Raw genomic sequence first — 23302 nt, 5'->3', positions numbered from 1 at the left:
TTAAATAACAAAACTCTCCTAACGACCATGTCTACCAAGCCTGGTATGAATGATGCGAACCGGTGGTGGATGGATGCAGCTTTAGCCACAGAGCCCTCCATTCCCTTCTTTGAGAGACAAAGATCTAGGTTCATATATTTTCTTTTATTTGATTGAAATTAAGACATTTAATACACATTTAATTATAAAAGACCTACGCACTTAATATATGCCCTTCTTTGTTTAATTTAATGAGCCTAAACTTATAACTTACACTCTTACTGCAAGGCAGTTTCTCCTTACAATCAAACTTGCTTTAGCATTGTAATTGAAAATAATTTTCTGGTGACTTGCTGAATTGCTTTCTTTCATTTATACTAGGTAATTGCCCGGAAGTACAACCTCAAATTACTATTAAAATGTGAATTTCTACTATCTTTTTCGATAATCATGCAAAACATCTAAAAAAAAGAAAGTTTCAAAGAAGGCAATTTAACCATATCTTTGTTGCAACAGAGAGAATGTCTTCCATGTCTTCTTGAGAGTCGGTGAAATCTCATCCTTTACTCGCATGTTGAATATCATACAACGTATTCTGAAAATAGATCAAGGAACGACAGAAATTAATAAAAAACCTAAGCTTTTCATCTAAAGATATCAAAACACACAAGGGAAAACCAAAAACAAACCTCCAGCAAAAGACAGATCAATTGTTTCAGATATATCGTGTTGATTTGAAGAAGGCATTTTCTTCCTTAGAACTTCGAATGAATCAAAGAGAACCCGACATCCGGAATAAGCACCAAGATTAATCAGCAACAGACCCTTGGCTTCACCATCAAATTACGCACATGTTTGATGATAGAGAGGATCCACTGCAAATGCAACTGAAAACAAAAAGATCGCATCATAATCAAAGCTTATACCTCACGCTGGAATCATGATTGTTGGTATCTATGATTACCTTCAAATTTCTTTACATTAAGAGCCTCAACATTGAGAAGATTCCAATGTTGATAAAGGTGTCATGACGTTTATTAATATTGAACTAATCCTTAAGCTTCGCTTCGTTTCGGAATAATAATTTTATATTAAATAAATTAAATAAACGATTCGGATGTACTTATAAATAAAAAAATTATAAATTTAAATATTATATAAGAAGTTAGTATATAAGATTATTAAAATTAAATTCAGCTTTTATGCTTTAAGTTACAATAAGACAGTTCAGGGAAACATAATTCCCATTAAGCGAAGTTTCCACTTTATACATTACAATAAGACTTCTACTTTATATCATTACAATAAGACTTTCACTTTATATATTAAGCCAAGTTTCTATATATAATTGACTACTATTAATGAGATTTTGCAAGCTTGACAGTTACATCAAAACAATCATATAGCTAACATTATACATGAAAATAGTAGAAATAGTTAAGAGTCTAATATGAAAAATGCAATTAGAACTTATAAAACATAAAATGTATAAGAAACTAATTCAACATAAAGCAGACATACCAAAAAAAGAAGAAAATACTTGTAATCTAGTGCACCAACACAATTTACAATCTCACACAATAATGATCCATCTTCAGCACCGACCACCCACCTGAAAAGGTGAAATTACCATAGAACTGATCATAAAAAATAACAATACTATTAGTAAATAAAAAATTTGAGAATTTAGGTGAAAGAAGAACACACAAACAGAACAAATCCAAAGTTCACAGATAGAGTTTGGAACCATGATCCTTTTAAGATTTTAAAGAGATTTTTAATTTTTAGCATTTAGCCAATGATGAGATAATGTCACTAGCTTGATAATGCCAAAGGAACCCTTCCCTTGGATAACATAATTCCCAGTTTAATAGAAATACAAAACAACAACCCCAATCACACGAAAGAGTAAGATAACCACAAACATAGCATATCCAAGATTGCAAACTGCTTGTTATTAAATAGTTACTATCATTTTGATCTTTAGCAATTATGTTTATAATCAAAGCAAACTGAAGATAATTTATGTAGAATGATACTGTTAGAAGTGTCAATCCACAACATTAGGAACTTAATCCAACTCTCCAATAATGTTTTTGGTTTGATTTAGGCTCCCAATTAATTGAATCTTAATTATATGATTTCTCAGCTTGATTTCCGTTATGTAAGAAATGATAATAGTGATAGATTTAAGATAATGTCCAATGTAATGTCAAATCATGCATTTGTCAATGCTAAAATGTTGTAAAAGCAGTATTATGTAAAATCTTAACTATACAAAAATAGAAAATGATAGTGATGATACTTGAAGAAGTGCTTTGACAATGGAAAGTGTAGTCAACAACAGGACTCCATCAACTGCAAAAGTCACTTGAATTTTTTCTATGGGTTTGCCAGTAAACCATTGAACTCTGTACAATGGTTAAGCCTCCCTCCTTTCCTCCTTTCCTCATCCGTAGTTGGCCTCCAATTAGGTGGCACAATACCCAGATTAGTTAAAACAACAAAAAGCAACTCCATAACAGCATTAGATACAAAAACTCTGCTCAACATCCCATCTTCACCTTAAAAAATCATTAAGGATTTAAACATCTAAACTGTATATAAGTTTTAACAAAACATATATGCTATTCATTTAAGCATTGAAAATCACAAAATCCACACAAATCTTAAGAAAAAAAGCAAATAAGATTAGCAAAAAATGTAAAAGCCAATAAACTCCATTATTCTATTAAAATCTAATATATATATATATATATATATATTATATAACAACATACATACACAAGTTCGTCACATGAGCGTTTATGTAGACAACTCTTTTAAATGACATATAGGATAATTTTTTTAAAAAATAAAATAATCTCTTTTAATTACAAATTACATAATTTTAAATTTATTCAGATATTAAAATTATTCAAATTATAATTGAAAATCAAATCAATTTAAAGATATATTTTTTAAAATTAAAAATATGAAATATGAAATATATTTTTTTAATAAATAATTTTAATTGTTTACCAAATAATCTTATTTAAAAAATTATTTATCAAAATCTTTTGAACATGTTTAAAAATTATATAAATTAAATTTATCTAAAATTTTTAATAATATTTTTTATCTTGATTTAAAAAGTTATTTTTTAAAAAAATTTACGTAAGACATTAAAAATTCAGGTAACTTCATGTAAAATTTTAAAAATTCAAAAAATTTTCATCTTAAAACTTCTAAATAATAAGATCATCAAAACGATTATATCTATTTGAACTTTTATTATTAAATTTATATTTAAAATAAATGCAAAAAAATTAATATTATCTTTGTCACTTATTTTATCCATTGTACATTTTAAAAATTAACCACTTTTGTCGAGTCCCGAGATCAAGACGCAACATGATCATATTACCTTGAAGAAAATTCCAAAGTAATACGAAGCCTTCTTTTTTAATTATTCTAAAATTCTTCAATAAAACAATCTACCAAGTAAAATTCATATATTTAATCCAACTGATAATACATATTTATATGTTTAAAAATTATCTATTTAATCCTAATTGCTACTAAAAAATTTTTCTACAAATTTGAGACTATAAACGTAATTTATTATACATCATTTTTTTTATTTTTTCAGTAATTTTTTTCAAAGTATATTTTATTACTATTGTAATTTTTTTTTTGTTTATAACTTTTTTTCAAGATATATTTTATTGTTATTATAGTTTCATTTTTATAAAAAAAAAAAATTTTTTTCAATTTTTTTTTCTTGTTTTACATATTTTCTAACATTTTTCATATTTTGCATAATAATTTAGTCAAGATTACTAAAGTGAAAGTATGTTAATACTTCTTTTATTATTTAATTTATAATTCAATAATATATATTTTATTTTTTAATAAAAGACAGTTTATTTTTATTTGATATAATCTTACAGATGTATAAATATTATTTTAAATAAAAATATCCAAAAGAAAGATATAATTTTTTTCTTGCTATTTTCAAAAAACTTATTTTTTAATGACAAGCCAATATATATATATATATACATACATATATATATATATATTATATACTATGAGTTATAAAATTTTAAATATAATTTTGAAAATAAACTAATATATATATATATTCATATTAAATAAGTAAAATTATTTTGTTAATAGTACGAGTTATAATTTAGTTATTTCATATAAAAGCAAAATAACCAATTTTGTATCCAATTGCACATTTAACATTTGCATCCAGTAGCAAATAGCAATTAATTAAGTAAAACATACTTTAATTACCAAATAAGCAAATGATTAAAATATATTTCTTAGATATACATTATTTAGGATGGTCAAACTTTTATAAATTCCATTGTCATTCTAAGTTAATTGTTAAATATATTACACGTCAATCTTATAAGGTTTTAAATTCTATTGTCATTATGTAAGATAAAAAAAATTTAATTGTTGTATATCCTAAAGTTTTATGCATTATTTTGCTTTTTTTTTAGATTTTAAAAGAAGGAGATTTGAGTTGATTACAAAATTTCTATACACAAAGTGTTGTAACAGTAGAAAATCACATCAATGCTAATTAAGTGCACTACATGAATATATAAATATTGTCAAGAATTATTGAATCAAACTTAACCAGCCCTTATTTGCATCCAACAATCATTATTGCAAGAAACAATTTTAGATTGATCAATGAACAAAATGAGACATGGATTTTATCATATGGAAACTAAATTGCATTTAAAAGGGTAAGTAGTCAGTAGAATAAATTGCTAGGTCATTTATAGCCATTTTCAAAATGATTTGTACAAAACCTCATCAGCATTCACATCTAACCAACAATAATATTTCTAAAAAAATAATAGATAAACATTAGAATAAAAATTATTAAAAACCAAACAAGATTAAAAAAAATAAGTAAAAAAGAAAAACACAATCTTCCAAATTACCTAAGTATAAGTGACCAATTACCTTGAACAATCACTGTTAATGCATATTCCTATCACTAAAACAAAAAATAGAAAATATTAATTAGATAAATTTTATTTGAAAATAAATTAAACAAATTCAAAGAACATCTCAAAATTCATTAAAGACATTTTTCACCAATTGGGGCAGTATTGCAACAGGTAAGATAGAGCAAAAGGCCTTCTTGGCACACTTCTAGAACCTCATTAACAAATCAACACTGCTCTCTATTTCGTCATCTTCACCGCTCTCCTCTTTCTCCGCTAAATCGTCAAAGAAAGGTTCATTGATTCCTTCCATTTCCTAACCAGCTGAACCACCAAACTGAAAAAAAGGCACATAGGTTAGTGGCAAACTGGTATATTAACAAAATGAAAAAGGGGAATTTTTTATTGATAAAGCTACCTAGCTATGGAAAAAGGGCAAAATGAGGGGTTTGGAACAGAAGGATTTGTGACAGAAAGAATGGGTTGCGGGTAGGAAGAGTGAAGAGTGGGAGAACCCTTGATTGGAGTTTCTAGAAATTTTGACTAAAAACTAAAAAAAATTATTAATCTTTAAATTCATGACAAACAAACAATCTAAACTTGTATTTAAAATCAAAGGATCAAAACTCACATCACAGGAGGAGATAAGAGAAAAAAGAGGGAAAACAAAGAAGAAAATCTCCATGCAGAATTAAGATCTCCATAAGTTTATTAGAGAAAAACCAAAAAAATCTAGTTTAAAAAAAAAAAAAGCAAAGGGAGGAAAAATAAGGAAAGGTAAATTTTGAAAAAGAAAGACAAAGTAATGGAATGAAACAGGGGGATGCGAGAAGAAGGTTAAGAAGAGGGTATTTTGTTAGCATTCTTTTTCTATGATCTACTTTTTCTCTTGTTACACCTGTTAAAAACTCTTACCACGTAATATTTAGAAAACAACATATGGCAATCAATCTGACACTCAAATCCTCCAAAAGCTATGCAAGGAAGCTTCCAGAAACATAAAAGAATAATTAAAAATAGAATAGCAAAAGGGAAAACCCACAAAACAAAAAAAAAAAACAGTTGTTAAACACAGGATCCTTAAGGGATCCTTTTTATCTATAACTAGCCAGATGCTGCGGGCATGTTTAAACCATGAAAATGAAGTTTTTTTATATGAAAAAAAAGCTGCTAAAATGATGAGAGTTAAAAGTCAAAGTTTACAACATAATAATGAAGAAAATTATTCATAATCATGATAAATTCTGTTACCAAGAGATTCTGGAATGACTTTAAGATCAATAAATTTTTACACAAGATTTTGAAATGATCTCAAGATCAACAATGGAATGATAAAATATTTTATGAAAATTTTGATCCTCAAGATCAACATGATAAAAGATTCTTAAATGACCTCAAGATCAATAAATTTCTACAAACCACAAAACCAAGAATAAAATGAGAATAAAACTGCCCTAAAATTGCTTGTGGTATTATTTTACAAAAATTCTGCATGTTTTTGGCCAACTGAAACCTTTTCAACTCAAAATTTCTAATATTTTAAGGATAGAAGCAAATAGAATAACAATGTAAATTAACATATGAATTATTGTTTAGAAGTTAGAATTGCTTCTAAGTTAGAGGTCCAGCTAAGTCCCTCCCAATGTATAGTCAAAATCCACCAAGCTAACACATAGAAATAAGCAGAAAGCTTAAAAATTTCATAATTCAAAAAAAAAAAGATCTGCAATTGTTTTGGATACAAAAGAAAACAAATTCATGTAGAAAAGCCATTCACATTATAAAGCAATTTACAACACAAGTATTTAAAGTTTAAACCACTTACCTTTAGTTCAAACTCCGCAAATGAAGTCGCATTGCATATATCTCTGACCAGAGATTCCACCTGCAGTTAGAAATTGTAACCTACAAATATCTAAAAAAAAGCAAAATTTAAAAGTATGTTTTTTCACTCATTTATAAAAAAAGGTTCCTAAGCAGACATATTCACATATCCAAGTCTCATCTATTGTTTCTTCTCGGTTGCTTCAAACAGAGTTAAAACTCGAAACAGCTATGCAAGCATAGTTCATTAACCAACCGGTAAACTTCAATAATGATTTTGCATAACATATATGCTTGCATTAATGATTTACAAAAACAATTATGAACTCACCCCAGATGAATTTGCAATAAACTGGCTATCAAACCGGTCATTTTAATCTCTTTAGAATCATTTGCTAATTTTGAAGTAGCTGCAAGTCAGCAACCAAAAGGATGTAGATATAAATTATGGATTAACAGAATAATATTGTCACCCCAATCTTAAGACTTTGACACATTATATATAAAATGAAAAAGAAAGAAATCTCATAAAATGGCATTTCGTTTCAAATTGAAAATATGAAGAATGTTCCTAAAATAGTGTAATGATAAATGGTCTAGAATCATAACCATAGTGGAAATGAAAGAAGAAGAATTAGGGAAAAAAGAGGCATTAAAGTTCACCAGCAGAGCTCTATTAAAGTAAAAAGTTGAAAGTACAAAAAGCAATCCAAGAACAAAACCAGCTAAGCAGGTTACAAAAGTTTCAATTAAGCCTTTTATATTTACAGGAAATATCTGGGAAAGAAAAAAAAAACATTTAGTTGCCATTAGCTATGCATAAAATGATGAAGAAATGAGGATTAAATCTCTTGACTAACGTCTGCCATTATAATACATGGGATTCCTGACATCCCTAATGAATAAAATCCCATGCACATCTGAATGTAGAAAATAAAAAAAATATATAAATAAAGCTCATGTATCTAATAAGGAAACCAAGACAAAATAAGTAAATATCTAATGTAGCCTTAAGAGGCCTCTAGACTGTGCAATGACTGAAGAAATCTGACAAAAGAACAAACATGGTTGATAGAAGTCATGGTTTTCACAACATTCTTCATGCTATAGATAAAAGTATCTGTTGTGCCTTTATTTTGTTTCCCAGTTGTTAAATAGATGAACAATGAAAATATGTTCAATACAGATGTAATCAACAGGATAACATGTTTAAGGAAAAGGACACAGAAGTGTTGGTATGTAATTTGTATTGCCAGGATGCCAATAAGTTCCAAAATTGGAGTGATTTCCTCCAAGCAATGAAGATCCTGCTCATGACATCTTATATCTTTCAAAAAATAAAGATCAAGGGAAAATAAGATGAAGAAAAGACAATTTCTAGATGGTGTAAATAAAATTTTATGTGATGTTTTTGAAGAAATTGCAAGAGGAATGAGACGCCTGTAAGGAAGCAACCAAATAATGCACCAACAATCGAAACTTGCAAGAATGTTTGGATTTCAGTAGTAGTTTCTCAATTTAGTTGAAACAAAGGGCAATTGATTGTTTTATAGTCTAACCGTTAGAAGAGGCCTTCTCCCAGATGTATAGATTAGAAGTATATTGAGAATGTTCATTACAATCTATATAAGGATATGAACATAATGAGGGATACACACCAGGATGAATTTTGAATCAATGTTACAAATGAAAATAGATAACACCCGTGTTACAGCCACTGCTATAATTCCTGTAGTGCTTGGAAACCCTGTTGAACAAAATTGTCAGTTCCTTCTTAACCATGTAGTTTTCAAGTTATTTGAGCATTATTTTTACTATCACATAATTACCAACTAAATAAAAAATGTTGTTTGCATAATATGCAAATCCTTTGTAACCCCGTAGTGGTTCTAGTAGCATCAAGTCAACTCCAACCTATGCCAAAATCTTATTATACTGAAGGATCAAACATGACATTTACAGTCTATATAGAAACTATGGATCAATTAATGTGACTCACAATGATTGAATAAGCAAATTTCGAATAGAACAGATCCAGAATCTTATAATATCAACTTTGGAGGTTCATTAGAACTGCCAAATGGAGGCCATCCTTTTCCATCTCTAGCTCCCCCAATACCTTTACCATTGGCATATCCAAGCCCACATGGCAGCAGCCGCAAATGACATTGCACCCCTTGAGCCATAACCACTCCTAATATTAGCAGAGTCCGAACCCCTTGCAGCAGCAGTTTTACTGCTAGATCCTGAAGCTGCATTAGTTTGTCTATCACTTGCATCTGGGGCAGGTGTGCCATCTGCATTATGGCCATCTTAAGCTGGGGCAAGTGTAACTGCTATTTAAACCCCTAAAATCCCTAAACCCATTTTCCCTTTTATTAGATATATTCACTCAACCCATTTTCAAATTTCATTGAATTTTTCCCTCTTCTCATCAACGTGTACCACATAAATAAAATAAACATCATAATACCAATATATTAGAAGTCACAATTAACATATATTTATATTCTTAGATCTATAACTTATGTACATAGAAAAAAAAAAAAAAAAACAACCCTTTCAGCTCTTCTCAGCTATTCTTGATATCAGCTTCCCTACGGCCAGGTCTTGGAGTATCCACTGTAAGGGCAATTGCCTTGAAACCAACCCTTTCGGCTCTTCTCACAATCTGTGCAACCTTCCTGACTTTGTATACCTGAACAATATGCAGTAATGATTGATATATAATGATATAAAATGAAATAAAAGCTTTAAAAGATCATATTTTCAGTATCTTGGTAACATGTGCATCCAGCATAATTGTAAAGCCTGGTTATAGCTTATATAAACTATCTTTTTAAGGTTCTATTTTAAAATCAAACAATTATATCACAATACTAAAAAGCAAGACAAAATGTATAAAGTATAAAGAAGATATCTCAAACTCATATAGAGTTGGAAGAAGTGAATGTCAGGTCCTGTTGAAACAACCTCTTCAACACTGAAAGTAGCCCATGAGGATAGTGTTTGCAGGGGAAAAAAACAATGGCAATAAATATCGATTTCACATAACAAAGTAGGATAATGTGCATGCCAAATGCAGGCCACGAACATTAACAAAATTAGAAGATTTAAATTTAGCTTAAATGTAAAGACGAAGGGACATTGAGAAGCAAACCATAATTCTCCTATTCTCCCGCATAAAGAAACACACTTTAACATTTAGCACATATTCTATGTGGCTCAAGAAGATAATAAAAGTTTTGATGCTGACTCACTAAGGCCTGTAAATGAAGATTTATATGATTTTGACATTCAAAGCAATGTCTAACTCAAGTTATTCTGAGTTTTAAGATAATTGTAAAGGAAAAAAAAGACAATAAGCAAATTTTTTTCCTTTTTATACCTGTTAAAGTAATTCACAAGGTTGGAAAAGTCTCACCTTGGTTGTTTAAATAAAACTACTTATATCGAAGAAAATACAGGAAATAAAAAAAATGTGTCCATCAGATTACATACAGAAATTCTACTAAAAAATTATTCTCTTCAAGATTTCACTCACTTGAATAACCTTGCCGTGCAGTTTTCTGTTAACTCATGCAATAAGGTAATTCATGTAATATGAAGATGTAAGAATAATGATAGAGACTGGTTTAGTACTAGCCTGAGGTTTAACTTGTACGATGTGCTGGCCGCTCTTAACTGAAACTGGCTCATTAGCAAGAACACTTCCGAGGTGATCTAAAAGCTCCTTAGCCTGGTAAAATCCAAAATTAGGATCAGAATACAGGAAATTCCACACAAGAGCACTAACATGCAAAGACAAAATATTCCAAAAAAAATACATTCAAAACAACATGCAAGCCTCACAACAAATATTTGACACAAACTAAAACCCAAAAAAAAAAAAAAAAAAAGCAATTCTCGAGTCAAGCATAACCTTCCTTATTCAATTAAATCAAGCAAAACTCAGCACAAATTCTATTTCTTGCATCTACAAACCCAAGTCCAATTTTTTTTTTAAATCACCAATAACATGAATAATGTAAAAAAAAAAAAAACAAAGAGATTAAAATATTATGACTCAAAAATTAAAATAACATAGTCTTGGGCAGTCAGGACCGCCCATTTCGTGCCCTCAACCTCATTATCGTCGCTCAGATGGAAGAACCTAAAAGTTTCTGACGGTATCCGAAGGACATCTCCAGATCCCGCAATGAGCCAATGAGTCTTCGTCCAAATCGGTGATCTTTGTTGTCGTCGACGACGCCGCTGACGATGTGGAATATAGTGTATGAATCCGCCGAGGAAGGAGAAGTGTCACTAAACCCACGGAGATTAAGAGCCACGCAATGATACCCAAGGGATCAGGGATGAGAGGAAAAGAAGCCGTTTGTGCCGGAGTAACACAGCTCAGCGAGATTTTGTAGTCGAAAATGTTAGAAAGCAGATGAAGCATCGAGAGCTTTTTTAACCCAAAATTAATGCGGGGTCGTCTTTACAGTACCAAATGGGGATAACTTGTATTACAAGTTATAGATAGTGTGATCTGGATTAGAAATTTCCTTAAATTTAAAGATGATACCACAAACATTTTTTTTTGTCTGTTTCTCTCTTTGGATTCTTTTGTCGTACGAATCAACATCGGCATTTTCGACTACAAAATTTGGCATTATAATATAGTATCCCATTTCGTTAAAAATTTGATAGGATAAAGCTGAGTAAGTTGACAGATAAAAAAAATCTGACCATAACCAATTTTTACTTTTTCATGAAAAAGTTTATTGACATCAATTGAGGTTCTAGAATGTCAAAAATTAACTTTATGTAAGGACTAAATAAGTTAGCATCATTGTGCTAAATATGAAGTAATGAAACAGATGGTTAATAACTAATGGTATGTTTTGGACATCATATGTATAATAACTAATGGTATGTTTTGGACATCATATGTATATATGTTTATGATGCTGAATAAATTTTGTAAAATCCTTAACATTAGCATGCCTTTTGTACAAACTTTTGCATTTCATCTGTGCAATTGTATAGATTATTTTCTTACCCATAGTTTATTTCATTATTTAATAGTTTAGCAAAATCAAGAACCTAAATTAAAGAAAAGCAAATGTCATCAAAAGTTACCTTGATAAATAACAAATTAGACATACAAAATGTGACGACGAGAACAAAGCTAGGTATCGCTGTAAAAAAAACCTATTCTTACTCATTTTCTTGACTTACTCTATTTATTCCACAAAAATTTTGTATGCCTCTAAATAATCTGAATTCACTTTTAATGAGTAAAATTTAACACCAACTTACAAAGTACAACTGAAGTAAAATGTAACTCATTCATTAAAAACATAGAAAAAATTGATAATATTATCAATTATCAATCCAAGATTTGTTTGGCATTTTTTACAAACATTTTAAAAAACTTTTGCTTTCACAGTTATAATCAGTGGTTTCGACTTAACATTTGCATAGTAGTTATGCATAGTCTGACTAATGTTCTCTTGAAAAATGCAAATGCACTAATCCAGAACAGCACCATTCAAATAATCTCTTATGTCAGTTTAAGCATTAATTCAAGCAGTGGAATTTAAAATTGCGACAACATTACTAACCAAAGATAATGCCTTTTCTAATAAAAAAAAAAACAATAAAATTTGTTACAATCTTTACTCTAAACTACCAATAATAGCTTCAAAATTTTCATATTAATCTTATTCAAATTCGATTTTTGGGTCGATCAATATCTTTTTATTCAGTTTTCTACCATATTAAATATAAGAAAAATGTTATATATGCCTTTTGAAAATTCGTCTTTGTATCATTTTCTTCTTCAACTTTGATAATATCACGAAAATGGTCTATTGTTAAATTCAACTTTCAAGCATTATTTAATTAATTTTTGCACTAAGAAAATTTAAAATAAAATTAAATGCAGACAAAATTACATTAAAATAATTCAACCATTAAAACTACATTACTATCGCTTAAAATTTTCTTAATTTAAGAAAATAACACAAATGCCCTTATATATTTAAAAAAATCACACAAATGCACGCGATACGGAACTTACAGTGTATTACTTTAATTCTAAACTTAGGAAGTAAAAAAATTTGTTGGAACAAGTGCTATAATGATTATCTTTGATACAAAGTTATATAGTCTGAATATAACTTTTTTGGATTTCAGCTTGAACAATAACTTAAACTTAAATCAAATTACAAATTATTATTTTATTTATCTTTATATATATATATTTTATGGAATCTACTGGATTATTAAGTAAATGAGATCTCCTTCAAAGATAATAAAAATTACTTAAAGAATCATTTACCGCCCAACAACCTATGAAAAATAAAAAGGAAAAAATTTATATACAAGATTAATTCTAAAACGACAAAGCTTTCAATTTTTTGGAATAAAAGATATGGTTGATTTTTGTTGAGTAATTATCTGGATTCAATAAATTATATTATAAGTTTCCTTTAAGTTTGATGATAATGACAAAATTATATCTAATATATAATTTTTTTCTTTCAGTAAATTAAAATATATAAAATCCAAATAAAAAAATTAACCAGATAAATTATAATTTATTCATAAACTTAAAAATTTATATTATATATAAATTTATTGAACTATAAATATTACTTCCATAAATAGATTTAAAATTAATTTATTTTGATGTAAAGTTATCTAGTTTGATATAAGAATATAATCGATCGAATTTAAATTTATATAATATTAAGTTTAAACTTAAACTCGATTCAAAATTTAAGAATCAAAATTTGGATCGAACTCGATTGAATTTTATTTTTTTAATTCGAGTTTGACTCAAGATAAAAATCAAATTACTTAAATTCGGTTTATTAAGTTTGATTAACATATAAAAATAAGCTCAATTTTTATATTTGATAAAAAATTGATTATTTTTATTTGAGTTCGAGTTCGAATTTAAGATATTTTATTAATTAAAATAATAAAAATATATTTAAATATAAATGCTCAACTAATTTCGTGAGTTACTTGAATCGAGTATAAAAATATTCAAACTCAATTCAATTGATAAATCAAATCACTCGAGCTTGAGCTCGACTCGATAATAATTGAACTGAATTTAAATTTTATTTAAATCAAATTTAAATAATTTATAAGTATTAAAGTATAAATTATCTCTCTTGTTTTTTTTATATATATATATATAAAACGGGTTATTTTGGAATGCAAAATCTGTAACCGGTGCTACCCGCTAGAAGTTGAGCTAAAGCAATCCAAAATCAAGCCCTTCATTTTGAAAGCTGATAGCAGTAGTTCCCAAGCAAACCACAGGAAATTTGTGTTTGATTTGAAGAAGGGGATAAAGGGGAAAAAATGATAGCGGCACAAGCGGTGTTGTACTCGTACCCATACCTACACAGACAGTTAAAGAACTCCTGCTCCTCCTCCTCCCATGGCCATCATCACCGGCATCCGCTCTTCTTCATTTCTAGGCGTCTTAAAAGGAGAAATTCTAATTCATGGAATATCGCATCTACCTCCCAATCCCAATTACCGACACCACCTTATAACGATGAGGGGCAGCAGAGGAAGGTTTCCGACTTAAACATGCTGTTTCATAGATTCTGGAAGGTGGCTGCCCCATATTGGTTCTCTGATGATAAGGTCGAAGCTAGGCTCCAGCTGACCGCTGTATTCGCTCTCACTCTGGCCACCACCGGCATCAGCGTCGGCTTCAATTTCCTTGGCCGGGACTTTTACAATGCGCTAGCAAGTCTGTTTTCTTTTCTTTCTTCAGTTTCCTTGGCTATCTATTTAGTAATAAAATGTCTGATGGCGGTTTGATTTTGTAATTTGTTCCAATAACAACAAATCTACATAAAAGACAAAGATGAGGAACAATTCACCAAGCAACTTCTTTACTATGTCTGTGGCTTTGCTGGTGGAATTCCGGTGAGAAGTTATGTTTTGCTTTGCTATGCTACCAATCACTTGTTTCTTTCGCTTCTTCTTTAATACTAGTATGTATAACTGTTGTTTTGCTCTGCTGCCACTTATATGTCTTGTTGTTTCTTCTTAAGTTAGTTTATGTTTTTCTAGCTTTCAGTTTTTCGTTTTGAGAGATTATGCAAGAGAAACTCTTTCTTTAAGATGGAGATGTTGGATGACAAGCTATTTCATGCAACGCTATCTCACCCACCGGACCTTTTACAAAATCCAATCTCAGTCCATTATTGATAACCCTGACCAGCGCATAGTGGATGATCTTAGTTCCTTCACTTCCACTGCCCTTTCCTTCTCTTTGACTCTTTTCAATGCTGCTGTCGACTTGATTTCTTTCAGCAATATCTTATACACTATCTATCCTCCCTTGTTTGTTGTTCTTCTTCTCTATTCTATTGGCGGAACAGCTATTAGCATCTTTCTTGGCAAGGTATTGCATGCTCTATCAAACTTGCTCTACTTCTTTTTATTTCAACGCTTCGAGCATAACTTTGCTTTCTCCCTTTGTCTCATTTGTCATTTCAGGGATTAGTTACTCTTAATTTCCTTCAAGAGAAGAAAGAAGCTGACTTCCGTTATGGACTTGTTCGTGTCCGAGAAAATGCTGAATCCATTGCTTTCTATGGTGGTGAAGATAGTGAACTGCAACTTTTGTTGCAGCGCTTCACAAGTGCTTTTGAAAATTTAACTGTATGCACATTCTCAATCTCCTCTCCTCTTGATTCCTAAACTCATGTGCCATTTCCCTAATTTAAAGCATTCGACAAAATGGCTGTATCTTCTTCTTTCTTTGCTGTTATCTCTTGCAAGCTTGTTCTTGACTTGTGGATGTAATACTATGTAATTGTTTTATGACATTAACCTTTTGGTCCTTTCCTTTTGCAGCAATTGTTGATTTCTTCCAGAAATCTCGAGTTTTTCACCAATGGCTACCGCTACCTCATTCAGATTCTCCCCGCTGCTGTAGTTGCTCCTATGTATTTCTCTGGAAAAATTGAGTTTGGTGTCATTAATCAGTCTGTATCAGCTTTTAATCATATCCTTGGAGACATCTCCCTCATTGTATATCAGTTTCAAGCAATTAGTGCCTTTTCAGCTGCCATTGATAGACTTGGTACATTGTTTTCACCCCCTTTACTCCTATATATCATTTGCATAATTTAATTAGGCTCTATAGCATTTCTTCAGAGTTTAAAATTGTAGAAGAAATGAGTGGCTTGACTGTTTGTTGTGATAAAGAGGAAGAGTAAAGTATATTTATTTCTAGCTCCCAAAGTAAATATTTAGTTCATTTTGTTGTAAACTTAACCATACAGACTTTTCAAAATATATATATAAAAAAAAAAGAGCTTTTTCAACATTTATGACTGAAACATATTCCTTTGGAGTATAATTCAATTATGAATTGCAAGATTTGTCTTGCAGGTATCCTGGCTTTGTGTAGAGATTTAGGAAGGGCATTTCATTTCTTTTTCATGTAAAAGTGTATATTTCTTTTTGTTTATTATCCTTTTCTTTAGCTCATCTTGGATACAATATACAATGATTGATGAAATAACTTATAGTCTGTGCTTCTGTTTTTCTAGACTAACTAGTTATCATTCTCACATTCTATCTAATTAAGGTCATTCAATCTGTTCCTTGCTGATAATTATTGCTGATTTGCTGCCTTGTCCTTCATCTGTGAAATTTTGTGAAATTGCTTTCTGATTGATTGTAGTGTTTTTCATTGTTTGCCCACTATGCTTTACATTATCTGTTTATGTGTTTAACTAAGATAATTATGTACCCAATGATAACAATTTTGACACCAAACACATTTTCAGGTGAATTTGATGATGTTCTGGATATCAGCAGATCAAAATGTCTCTCTGATCCCATGGAGCATATTAATCTTACATATTCTTTCAAAAAAGGGTCACAAGTTTTGGATTGTAATGGATCCATACCAGTAAACACGTCTCTCAGATTGCTGGATGTAGAAAATTTGAGTCTTAAGACGCCAAAAAATAACTCTACTCTTGTTAGAGACTTATCATTTGCGATTAATGAAAAAGATCATTTGTTGGTTAGTATCATAGTTTGTACATTCAATTTTTTGAGCTTGTGTACTGAGTTGATAAGTAGGGCTAAAGATATTTGTTGTTGAATGTCTTAATAGGTAATAGGACCTAGTGGTAGTGGCAAAACATCTTTGCTTAGAGCACTGGCTGGCCTTTGGACTACCGGAAAAGGGAAAGTCACATTTTATGTGGAGAATGGAGGTGATGCTCAATCACTCACTTCTTCAGATATGGCTCTTGTTGATGTAAATTCGGCAGATATGAATGAGTTTGGAAGACCTATAAATGGTAATTCTAGAAGTGTGTTTTTCCTTCCTCAAAGGCCATATATGGTTTTGGGAACACTTCGTCAGCAATTGCTTTATCCAACATGGGCTGGAGAGGCAGTTGTGTCAGATGATACCAAATTTGGAGGTACGTCCCACCTAAATAACAAGTCCACATACCATAATCAATTTAAAAAGCATTTGCAAGTTTTAAGAAGAGCAAAACAAATTTTCTGAATGTGTAATTAGTATTATATAATTTAAAACGAAAAGAACAACATGTACGGAAGTGAAATTCATTTTCCATGAAAGAAATATGTACAGGCTCCATTTTAATCTAGTGCAACCAATCTGTTATCTGGTCAGTGAATATCCCTTAGAAATTTATTCTGAACAACTCTTCTACTGATGTAGGACAAGTAGGGAAAAGAGACCAAATATAGAAATTTAGGGATAAACTCAGAAACAGACAAGAACAATTAGAAAGAAGCAAAGGAAATTGGGGGATAATTAGAAGAACTTAGGAAGAAAACATCAATAGAGGGAAAATGTTATTATCTTAATAACTCAATATTCAATATCCAAAACCTAATTGAAACTAAAGTAACATAGGTATTTATAACTAAAGTCAAAACTCTAATAAAATCCAAAATAGCAATAATAACCCAAAGCCCTAATATGTAGAAAATAAATAAAATACTAATGGATATTAAATAGCCTAAATAATCTAAATAACATAGATAATTATAAAGATTACAATCAAACCCATAAAATATAAAATAAAATAAAATAAAAAATTTCTCAATCTCTTAATTAGCATAACTTTATTTTCTATCATCTACTTTTGGTGAAAATCAGATTTCTTGTTTACTTTATGTATACTTTGTTGACCATCTAATGCAAATCAATATGAGTTTGAGGTTTTAATAGCACCATGCCAACAATTTATTTTTGGCTTCCAAGCAATATTTTGTCAAATTGTTGCCATGGAGTTAATATTTCAACATTTAGGACATTTCCTTTGTTTAAGTTTCTAAATGAGTTGTATCTTGTGATGCCTTTAATCCCACAATGAAAGAATGTGAGGATATGATATGATATATATGTAGAGATTTAAACCCATACTTGTGAGGCGTCTTTTGTGGGACAAAACCATGAGACTTTCAAGTTAAATTAGAGTGATCACCAATCGGATGGAAGCTAAGTTTCCATAAATGGTGTCAAAGTGGTCACCAATCACATGGAAGCTAAGTGCTCTATAAGAGGCGATTGTGACGTCCCCAATCCCACATTGGAAGAATGTGAGGATATGATATAATATATGTGTAGAGATCTAAACCCATACTTGTGAAACACCTTTTATAAGATAAAACTGTGAGACCTTTTAATCAAAGCGAACAATACCTCGCAGGTCGAGTGTGGATTTTCACATACCTAGTTTCATCTTGTTTAGGCTCAGCATAGCTAATTTTAATCAAGCTTGAATAATTAAGGAGCTGAACTTGAGCTCCACAAATTATCTTACACTCTTACTACATTACCTTTATGTTTCAGTTATATAAGTCTTCTCATATGTAAATTCTTTTAGAAAAATCTCTTATTTCAACCCAATCTAAATTGATTTGGGATTTAATTTGGGGTAGCATGCTTAACAATTTTACTTTTTCCTTTCCGTGCTTAAAATTTTCAGTACTGGAATTTGAACATTTAAATTTTCAGGGCTAAGAAATTCAAATTATCAAAAAGAACTTTAGATTAGCTACTTAATATATATAGCTGTTTTCCCTTTATAATATTCCATTAATTAAGTGGTCTTCAAAATGAGTAATTAAAAGCTTTAAGAAAAAATAAAGGATGAAAACTTAAAATTTGTAATGAACCAAAAAATTTTTCTAACGATATATGATAATTGATTCTTTGACATCTGGGCGTGACATGTGCTCTTCTCAAGACATGGGGTGAATTTCTAAGATTGTTTTGACCATTTCTGACTTTTGTATTGCTTTTAGAGTTATTTCAACATTTTAGGTTGGTTTTGGGGTATTTTGACGAGTACAAATTTCTTTTTGGGGGGGATTTTCTGGGACAGAAAGAGGGATGAAGGATGAGAGAGAGGAGGGCTGATGGTGGCTGGGGTGGGAAGATATTGTGATAACACTCAAAAACAATCTCCCAAGGGCAATCAGTCAAGAAAACTAGACGCCTCTCTTGGTTCACAAGAAAGATAACAATCTTAGGCTGATTTTAACTTATTGCTCTTTGGGTAAGTAGATGCATTCACCATCTATTTCTTGTAATAACTTTTAAATTTCTTTGATTGGCTATATGGCTTTTTTTAATTTTATTATTTATTCATGTGTGAGTGTATTTGCATCCATTTTTATCTCAATACGGTTCTATAATCCTGCTAAATAGAACAACAGGAAAAATACTAAGAGCGTTCATTAGTTTTTACTAAGCTTTTATTGACCTTAAATTGTAGGTTCACTTTCTTTCTTGACACGACCACCAAACTTTGAAAATGTGGGTGAAAACCGTGGTGTGCCTATTCCTACAACAGATGATTTAATGCAGGTTTTAGAAGATGTCCGCCTTGGCTATATATTGTCTCGTTTCAGAGGTCTGGATTCAGTATATGAGTGGTCCAGTGTTCTTTCCCTTGGTGAGCAGCAGCGCCTTGCTTTTGCTCGCATGTTGCTTTCTAAACCAAAGTTGGCCCTGTTGGATGAATCCACAAGTGCTTTGGATGAAGTCAATGAGGTATGTCTGGATTCTAAAATTTCTGTTTTTTTATTTTATGAAGCAATGAGGTTTATGTATTATCTTTTCCTTTCTTTTCTTGTATTTCCTTGCTAGATGCCACTTCTTAAGAGTGACTGTATGAACCAACTGAGCTAAACTCCAGGTTCAAATGACTGTATTTCCTTGTTTTTGTGATAGAAGTTTGTTAAGATGAATGTCTCATATCCAAGGTGTCCTTGTCCAATGCATACGCTCATATCCATTTAGTGGTGGGACCTATGCACTTCTAGTGGTGTGGGACAATTAACTCAAAACTCAATTATCAGAAGATATCAATAATTCAATCATCAAAAGCCTCCTAAAACTATTACAGCTTAGGTATTTATAACTGAACCTAAACCTTTATAAAAGAAAAAATACTAATTATAACCCTAAAGCCCTAATATTAAGAAAAAAAGTAAAATACTACTTAATATTAAATAACCTAAATAATCTAAAATAACGTAGATAATTATAAAAATTACAATCAAATTATAAAATATAAAATAAAGTCCTAAGGTCATGTTTGGTGCATATGATGATTGATAGGATAGGATAATAATAATTTTATATTATGTTTGGTTTGTATCTAAAGAAAAGGATAGGATTTCAAGGAGGATTAATTATCCTCCTTGTATAGGATGATTCAATCCTTTCAAAATGGAGAGGATTATTTTTAATTTCTGAGATTAAACTTATATGTTCTATTATACTCTTAAAAATTACATCAGTAATTTAAATTGTATAAACTTTGAGGAAGGATAATTTTGACCAATAAATAAATTATCTTATCCTAATAATTGCACACACATCAAACATAAGATAGGATGACATTATTTAATCTAATCTTATTCATAATATCATCTTATCCTATTTTATCATAATCTTATGTACCAATCACACCTTAATTAACTTAATCTCTTAAATAGGATATCTCATTCTCCATCATTCTCCCTTGATTGGAAAAAACTTAGACCTCGAGTTTTGAAAAATTCAAGTAGAAAATTTTCTAGCAAAATCCACAAACAAAATAGTGTCAAATCTGTTCTTCTCAAACAAGTTTAGATTTTACCTACTCCAATGCCAATCTGAATTTTCAAGATCAATTTATTGATACTTGCTTTATGAACGTCCATAGAGTTACTTTTAAATTTAATCTTTAAGAGCTCCTCAATCATTCTCATCTATGGAACAACTACGACAGTTGTGCATAGATTCGACACTCCAAATCACAGAGGTTTTTGTGGATACCCAAAAATAAGCCAAGAGAGAGTTTAGGAGAAAACTTTTCCTACTTTAACTAGGATTCTCACTTCTTGTCAGTTTCTACTAGTATATGTGCCTATTTATATTGCCCAATAGTGATAGAGTCATTTTTAACTCGATAGTTTAAAAAATGTCTAATGTGGTACTTGTATTAAAATAATATTTAATGTGGTATCTAAACTTTAATTCCGTGTATTAGTCCAATGCCTAACACCCTTAAAAGGGAGTCACTTACATGTTTGTTAATCAACCAAAATTTGACACTTGCTTAAAGAAATGCCACATCATCGTTTGAAATCATTTTAATATGTACATGTGTTGCATATGTGGTGAACACGTGGCTGTTACGTGTCAATATTTCATTTGGTTTTTTTAGGGAATTAGGTTTCTTTTGGGGAAAAAGGATTAATTAACAAAAAAGCCCAAACCAATAATCTAAACCCTGGAAACTCCAAATTTTCATAACCTAAACAGTCCCCAAAAGCAACAAACCATGGCATGTTCCTTAAAGTTCTTGGAGCTCCTCAGCGAGTTTAGTCTGCCAAAGGGCTGCTAGCTTTTGAACGATCTGGTCGACATCATGTACAACCAGACCACAAGGTTCGTCTAATGAAACAGCAGAAGAGCTTGGAGTATTGGCTCAATGCCGTTGGGAAACTGTCTTGTATGAACTTATTTGGGTAGCATATTTTTATATTTTTGTGAATAACAATAATCCTAGCAAGATCAGTTTCGATAATCCAATGGGGTTGTCATGTAGTTTTCCTGTGGTTGCATTTGAAGTCAAGGAGAACAGAGGAAGGTGAGGTTATTATTTTATTATTATTTACTTTGACTTATTACTAAATATACGAAATTTTGAAAAAATTATATTTATCTCAAAATATTGTAATGAATATTTGTGGGTTTATATTTCACTTTTTTTTTTTTTTTTTATCTCTCAAATCCATTCCAATCTCAGGCAAAATCTCATGGTATGTTGTTGGGGTTTTTAAGGGTTATGAAAGAAAGAAGTTTGAAAATTTTCATGTTTAGGGGTGATTTTTTTAGATAAATTCATTTTTCCCAAAAAACCATACCTAATTCCTACCAAGAGAGGACTCAATGAGAGCTTGATACGTGGTAGCCATGTGTTCACCACATGCACATATTGAAATGATCTCAAATAATGAAATGGTATTTCTTTGGTCAGGTGTCAATTTTTGGTTGGTTGATGGATACATCAACAATTCTCTTTAGTGGTGTTTGGAGTTGAATTACATTAATACACAAAAATACAAAGTTTGAATTTTTTTTAGTGCATATACCACATTAGCCATTTTCTTAAACTAAATGTAACATTATCCCTTACACATATCATAGTCCTATTAGCCATAAACTTCTAATAGCACATGTGCAATCATATTTGAAAAGATTCTAACTCAACTCATATTATGAATTAAATGTATTCGTGAATGTAGTGATGAGTGTGGTTCCACTTGACCTGATTCATATTCGAACATTGTGTAATGTTATTATCATAACTTAGACTAGATTGTTGATAGTTTATCCTATTTTAGGCTAAAGATGATTCCTCCATGATTACATAATGTTGAAACTTCTCTTCCATGCAATATTTACATTGTGGTGCTTAATTTTACAGGCCCATTTGTATGAGAAGACCAACGCAGCTGGCATCACATATATCAGTATTGGCCATCGTCGTACATTATATGCTTATCACTGTAGGGTCCTAAAGATATCATCGGCAGATGCAGATAGCAAACAACGTAATTGGAACATTGAATCTATTGACCATGACAATTTACACAATTTCTTGAATCTATAGTTGTAGCTGCCGTAGAGTTAAGTCGAAATGCTCTTTTGTTGCCCATACGCTCAAAGGTGACTTCTTTTATATGTGTGATAACTATTATATAAATATAGAATAGTAAATTTTTATATAATTTTTTGTTCTGATTGATTAATTTTAAGATTATAATAAAAAAATTATAGATAAAATATTTCATCGCGTATATGTGATAACTTTTTATGCCAATAAGAATTTTATTTTAAACTCTAATAATTAAAATTAAAAATCTAACCTTGTATAAACATCTTGGCTCACCGATGGCGACAGCAGTACTTGCCTGTCCGGATGTTAGTATGTCCAGCCAGCCTGGTGGCATTTGCT

The 23302-nt window shown here is 30.4% G+C and overlaps 1 protein-coding gene and 1 long non-coding RNA gene across 19 annotated transcripts; one reads left to right on the top strand and one right to left on the bottom strand.

Moving 5' to 3' along the window:
- Positions 1-329: 329 nt before the first annotated feature.
- LOC111318450 (uncharacterized) lies at positions 330-11302 on the bottom strand. 17 transcript variants are annotated; one of them, XR_016335161.1, is made up of 12 exons: positions 10884-11285; positions 10405-10497; positions 8758-9456; positions 8417-8505; positions 7090-7168; positions 6760-6819; positions 5850-5921; positions 4929-5271; positions 2285-2443; positions 1501-1591; positions 669-866; positions 330-574 (listed from the first exon to the last, which is right to left on the bottom strand). It is a non-coding gene; the product is annotated as an uncharacterized LOC111318450 (long non-coding RNA). The 17 variants fall into 17 exon arrangements; XR_016335155.1 differs by lacking the exon at positions 5850-5921 and having other exon boundaries at positions 6760-8505; positions 10884-11302; XR_016335163.1 differs by lacking the exons at positions 5850-5921; positions 6760-6819; positions 7090-7168; ... (2 more) ...; positions 10405-10497; positions 10884-11285 and adding an exon at positions 5353-5836 and having other exon boundaries at positions 2285-2543; positions 4951-4984; positions 5086-5271.
- A 2686-nt stretch (positions 11303-13988) lies between these two features.
- ABCD2 (ABC transporter family protein) lies at positions 13989-23075 on the top strand. Of its 2 annotated transcripts, none has more exons than XM_022921324.2 (9): positions 13989-14523; positions 14635-14702; positions 14857-15183; positions 15279-15443; positions 15639-15867; positions 16580-16821; positions 16915-17230; positions 19565-19842; positions 22772-23075. In XM_022921324.2, exons 1-9 carry the CDS (start codon positions 14124-14126, stop codon positions 22955-22957), a joined length of 2211 nt encoding a protein of 736 aa, XP_022777059.1. In that variant the 5' UTR covers positions 13989-14123; the 3' UTR covers positions 22958-23075. The 2 variants fall into 2 exon arrangements, with proteins under 2 accessions (XP_022777059.1, XP_022777062.1); XM_022921327.2 differs by having other exon boundaries at positions 14384-14523; positions 14850-15183.
- The last annotated feature ends 227 nt before the right edge of the window (positions 23076-23302 follow it).

The sequence above is a fragment of the Durio zibethinus genome, chromosome 2 (genome assembly GCF_047325235.1).
Source record: "Durio zibethinus cultivar Kanyao isolate XHJ-2024 chromosome 2, ASM4732523v1, whole genome shotgun sequence".
Lineage (NCBI taxonomy): Eukaryota > Viridiplantae > Streptophyta > Magnoliopsida > Malvales > Malvaceae > Durio > Durio zibethinus.
Note: the sequence above shows the minus strand (reverse complement) of the source record. Positions and strands in the feature narration are given on the sequence as shown.

Coding starts and splice junctions, on each gene's coding strand:
- ABCD2 (XM_022921324.2), top strand. CDS start 14,124: ATGATAGCGGCACAAGCGGTGTTGTACTCGTACCCATACCTACACAGA. Junction 15,868..16,579: donor AGCTGCCATTGATAGACTTG/GTACATTGTTTT, acceptor ACACATTTTCAG/GTGAATTTGATGATGTTCTG. Junction 16,822..16,914: donor ATGAAAAAGATCATTTGTTG/GTTAGTATCATA, acceptor ATGTCTTAATAG/GTAATAGGACCTAGTGGTAG.